The sequence below is a fragment of the Notamacropus eugenii genome, chromosome 5 (genome assembly GCF_028372415.1).
Source record: "Notamacropus eugenii isolate mMacEug1 chromosome 5, mMacEug1.pri_v2, whole genome shotgun sequence".
NCBI lineage: Eukaryota > Metazoa > Chordata > Mammalia > Diprotodontia > Macropodidae > Notamacropus > Notamacropus eugenii.
The window spans coordinates 359,950,119-359,956,118 of record NC_092876.1 but is presented as its reverse complement, the minus strand read 5'-3'; the positions used below and the strand labels follow the sequence as shown (position 1 = coordinate 359,956,118).

The 6,000-nt window shown below is 36.0% G+C and overlaps 1 protein-coding gene across 1 annotated transcript in view; it reads left to right on the top strand.

The window, feature by feature from the left end:
• The first annotated feature begins 913 nt into the window (after positions 1–913).
• TRAT1 (T cell receptor associated transmembrane adaptor 1) overlaps positions 914–6,000 on the top strand; it is a 68,862-nt gene continuing 63,775 nt past the window's right edge. The window contains exon 1 of the mRNA XM_072614051.1: positions 914–1,114. Coding sequence (XP_072470152.1) covers positions 1,108–1,114 — 7 coding nt within the window. The 5' untranslated portion in view covers positions 914–1,107. The remainder of the gene's footprint in view (positions 1,115–6,000) is intronic.

Genomic DNA, 6,000 nt, shown 5'->3' with positions numbered 1-6,000 from the left:
AGAAGACCATGTAGGAGCTCTGAAGGGCAGTCTCTGGACATGTATTACTTGTTTTCTGAGAGTGTTCTAATTGTCCACTGAGGCATAAGAGATGATAATATAGGATGCCATATATGGCATACGAAGAGGTACCTTATATATGTATACACACACACATACACACACACACACATATATATATATAACAGGATATACACAAGATATATATATATATATGTACACACACACAGAGGATATATACATATATACAGGATATACACACACACATATCTATATATATATATACACACATATATACATATACATATGTGTATATGTATATTTCCTCCTCTGTCCTTCTTGACAAACACCTTCTCCCCATTTTACTCAGAAATTGCTGAACCACATGCGTGTTAGCCCATCCTGGAGCAGGGTACAACAGATAGCAATACTTGTAATATGTGCAGGGGCCTTGTGAGGAAATTTATGTAGTCCAAGGACTATATAAATGGCAACCTGTTATTATCAGGGATATGTAATTCTGGCTTGGGCTCATCCTAGTTTAGCATTTTTGTTTTCATTTTCTTCTTCTAAGGACTTCTGTTTGCTAGGGGACATTGTTCTGCTGACACTCCTCATTGTTTACTCTGAGTAGGAAGAAGAAATTCAGAGGATGGGAACCCAACTACTCATAGAGTGACCTAAAGAAATTTTGATGGATAAGCCCAATGAGTTCCTTCTAGTGTAACCTGTGTCTTAGTCGAATAGTTTCTTTCCTTGTTGGATTCACATCATTGATGGAGAACAAAAGCCAGAATAGAGAGAGGCCTGTGAAGTTTTCCTCTCCTGTTACAAAACAAAACAAAAAGGACCCGCTAGTTATGTATTTCAACTGAAGAAGCCTCTATCACCACATTTCCTGTTTGCAACTGAACCAAGTGCACACAAAGGATTTTAAGAAACAGGCATGAAAAACTGAGTTGCAGATGAAGATCAGGCACATTGCCATGTTATTTGTAGTGCTGGGGAGCAGAATCATTTAGAAGAAAGATATTTGTGGGCATTTATTTCTTTTAACTGCTTACATTTTACTTATGGGGGTAAACAAATCTGTCTGAGAAAACAAGGATGTCAGGTAAGTGTTGCTTTAAAATCTATTCCCTTACTCTATGTAGGCTGAAATTAAATGCTTTTAACAGGCCAGGGTGAATCTAAGCTCTTAAAGCAAGAAATTCATGACTTAGTATCTAAATTTCTCACTGCAAATGATGTGAAAATGGAAGAAAAACTGATGGAATTAGAAAATGTACTGAAGATTATACAGCAATGAATAGTTGTTGGGAAAGCAATGATATCGAAGGCCTTGCTGTAGCTGTAACGTCAAGGTTCTTATGGGTTCCTGGATGATACCACAATTGTTTTTGACTTAAAAATATGATTCCCATCCTGAGGAGCTCCTGGTTAACTGAATTTTTTTTTCCTTTGGAAATAATCACTTTAGTTTATAATCAATGAACCTTGTTCTAATTCATAGCAGTTTAGGCAAAGGAATTTTCCAAAGGAATCAATTCAATCCCTGTGAAAGTTTTGCTAGCAGTAACTCATCTACTTGCCCACTTAATGGATTACTTCTGAATCCTGTGCCTACTGAGTTCATTTTATGACCCTCTTTAACAGTGATGGCATATTTCTCCTTCTTTTAATTTGCAAGGGCAGCATTTTAAAAAAGTTGTTTTAAAATTATAACTTACACTAGAAAAATAAACTGGTAGATGATTTTCATACTTCTGGGTCAGCAGGCATGAAAAGTAACTAAAAGAAATGCTGTCACTTTAATGGAAACTAATTTCATTATCTCTTCATAGTGGACAGGATTTTTTTTTTGTTTTGCATTAGTTTGATTGACAGAGAAGTACCTCTCTTTACAGTACCTTATTGTAAAATTTGGTTTAAGCATTTGGTCATAGACTCTGTGTGATCTGCTGGTCTATGGCTTCTACAAAATTCCCATCCTCCCAAATTCCCATGATATATGGAAACCGTGATGAGGAAAGTCGTGATGAGGAAGGGATAAATGTTCTATAAATATTTTTGTACATGTGGGCCTTTTTTTTTCTATTTTTTTAACTCTGGGATTATATGTCACTTTAATTTTCTCAATATTATTTCAGGCATTTATTAATTATGCATCCATACAAAGCATTCGTGACAAGGAAGGAGTATATAATTCCTAATTTATAGAAGAGGGCACAGAAACTGGCTTTGGTGCTCAAACTAAAACAATGAATTAAGGAATAATATTCAGAATTCAGAGTCACTAGATTGGAGACTTTTGCAAACCTTAAAGTGCTATATTGATACTATTATTATTAACGAAGATTATTTCAATCACTGAGATACTAAGGAGAAAGGGAAGTAAAATCTAGACTAGCTAGAATGCAAGTAAAGAGAGAGAACTTTCATCCAAAATTTTCAGAAATGACTAGGCATTTTGAAAGCATTTTGCTCTAAATGTGAGTTTTGATGTTGTCTTGGCCACTTTTCTTCCCCAATAGTCCAAGATATTTCTCTTGCTTTACCATCTTCCCCTCTTTCAGATATTTTGATAACAGTTTTCTCAATGCCCTCCCAATTCTGTCTCCTCCAGTATAGACATTCTCTGAATACATTTGTTCTGATCCAACTTCTTTACCTGTCTCCGCTTTCTGAGGGGAAATTTCTACCACCTGTATAAGTAAACTAGGACTATGGTTTTAGATTCTGATATCCTTGATGTTGAAGAGTTTGCTCCTGCTTAAATGGACCCAGAAAGCCTTTAGTAAGTTAAGTCTCTTGCTAAGTTTTCTTACACTGGCTTTTAGCTTCCTTTGTTCCTTTCTGGTTTATGCGGTAATATTACTTACAATCGTCTACTACCCTTCTCTGTAGGTTTTACGTGCAAGTTTATATTCTAAATTGCTGTTGACCTCAGTTGTCATATCTCTCTTGGCAAGTGATTCAAGTGTTGACTGAGTAAGGTGACTTCTAATTGATTTTATTCTCCTCATTATGGAAACTGATATATATAGTTTAAACTCTATGAAAATACTGTAATTAGTGTCAATAGCCTTCTTTCCACCCATATCTCAATTGTAAAGTTCTTTAATGACCCCAAACTATTCCTTAAAACAAAGACCCATTTAAAAATGTCAAAAGGCTAGTGGTGTTGAGTAACTATGAAGAATAGAACATTATAGTCTCCAAAAAATTAAAAACTCGTATCAGTAAGAAGGCACAGACTGTAACATGTTATAAATAAGGAATTACAAAGGATGACTAGAATTTACAATAAAAAAATAAAGAAAAAAGAGTATTGGTCTCATGGTGAGAGAAAGAGATAGCTGAAGGATGGCGTTTGTACTCAATTAGTATCAGTGTTAGGCAAAAGCAAGGAAGACACCTATTGTTTTGGGAGGACTTTCTATGATGAATTTATGAGAGAACATGGCCAAGCGTTGCAAATAATGGGCTGGCACAGATGAACATTTTCTCTAATGGTTTTCATCATCAACGGAAATGTCTTCCTTGATGAAGTCACAGATCTCTTTGAGTAGTTGAGTAGATTTTTAAGATCAGCAATCTAAATTAATTAATTAGTCTAGTAAAAAAGATTGGTCATGACCTGGAGAATTTTACTGAAAGAACTAAATAATTGTGTATGAACATCTCTCTGATGCTGTATGATTCTTCAGCTTTGTCACCAACATATTCCTTAGTAAAAGTACAGCTCAGTCACTGAGCATATGATACAAGAAAGATGTATTTACAATCTAGTTGATGAGTTAACTGGCCATGATTAAGGATATATAGAATTTTCTCTGTGTATAGTCTATTATTTTTGTGCCTCCCCACTTTAGCATGTACAATTCTGCATGTACAATTGGTACTCAAATAATCCTTCTGAGATTCAGTTGCCTTATCATTGATCAACAAGCTTCCATTATTAAGCTTTTAGGGTCTATAGGGCTCAGTGCTAAGCACTGGAGATACAAAGACAAAAATGAAATAGTTTCTACCTTCAAGGAACTTACATTCTAAAGGAATAAAAACATGAAAATTTGTACGTATATACATAGTGTATACAAAATTAATACAAAGTAGTTTGAGAAGGGATAACACTAGCTTCTGGGGGATCAGGTAAGACTTCATTTAGATGCTGGTATTTGAGCTGAGTTTTGAAGAAAACCAGAGATTCCCAGAGGTATAGGAGAGGAAGGAGTGCATTCTAGACACAAGGTATTCACCACAAAGTTATGGAGAGTGGATATGGAGTGTCATTTACACAGAACAGGGAGTAGGTCAACATGGCTAGATTATAGAATGCAAGGAAGGAAATAATGTATAAGAGGACAGTTCAGTGTGGAGGGGCCAAGTTGTGAAGAAATTTAAATGTCAAAGAGAGGACTTTATATCTGATCCTAGAGGCAGTAGGTTATCTCTGAAGTTTATTTAATAGAGGGAGGTGATACGGTCACATACATGCTTTAGGAAACTTTGATTGATATGTGGAAGATGGATAATAATACTTTAACACCTGAGAGGCAGGAGTTGGATAAGACGATAAAATCTTGGGTTTTAGATCTAGAAGAGACCTTCAAGATAGACTAAATCAGAAGTTTTCAATCTTTTTTTGGTAAAGCTTCTCATGCCCCTCTATTAAACATAAAAGGAAATAAATTCTAGAATTTAACATTTTTATAAGGTAATTAGGTAATACAGCAGAGAGAATGCCCATCTTCTCAAATCTGGCCTCAAACTCTTACTAGTTACTTAACCTTTTTTGCTTCAGTTTCCTCATCTGTAAAATGAGCTGGAGAAGAAATGGCAAACCAGCATCTCTGCCAATAAAACCCTAAGTTGGGTCACAAAGAGTTGGACATGACTGAAAAATGATTGAACAACAATACTATGTATATGCATATAAGAAATAAAATAGAGAGGTTATTTAATTTTTTCATAAAGACAACTTTATTTACTTTGTAAGAAGGCAGGGGAAGGGAATAAGCCTTTATATATCACTTATTATGTGCCAGGTATTCTGTTAAGCCCAATTGTGAAGGGAAGTCTTTAGCTAGAAGGGCACAGTAATCAACTCTTGGTTTTTGCTAATGTATTCTTTGCACCGTGCTACCCCACAGTAGGTGTTGCTGCTGACAACTTAGTCCTAGTCTAGGTGTCTGGTTTATGTTCATGAGGCTCCTAATGAGGAACCACATGGTGTTTGCAGTTGGATTAGAAGAGAATAGGACGGTTCTTTGGATACTGAGAAAAGTGATGTTGGCAATAGGTGGGGGATAATTAATCACACTTTAATGTGGCACAGGGACTACAGAGAAAGGTGGCATGGGGAAGGAAATGGGGGAGAAATAAGGGTACATAGAGTCACATAACAGCAGATGAGAGTTGGGAGCACTCAAGGCAGGATGATGTGAGGAGTGCTTGAGAGGCAGGGTTTGGAGGCTTCATTTGTATAGGTTTTAGTTGGGGGCGGGGGATGGACTAAATGTAATCCGTACCATGGTAGGTTTGCCTTCCTAGTATACTGATGTGCCCTTAGAGTGGTCTTATTTGTATATCATTTTCGGATTTTACTGAACACGCTGGGCTGGTGCTTATCTTGCACCTGTAGACCAGGGGCCATTTACTGGGACCTAATTGGCTTTTCCTAGTTTAGTATATAATCTCTGGAGGTATAAATGTGGTCTTAATTAGTTTAGGATACAGTTTTAGCCAGTGACATCCATGTCCCTCTTTTCCACTTTTAGATCCTGTTTGTTTTTATAACTACCTTATACTAGTCACATATATTTGTTTACCATATTGGTGAGGTGGCCATGGGGACCATAATGAGACATATTTTCAACAACACGCCTTGTACTAAGCACTTTACAACTATTACCAAATTTGATTATAACAACATTTTTAGTATCATAAAGTTGTTAGATACTCATAACAATCATCAAATAAATTAGTGAGACCTTT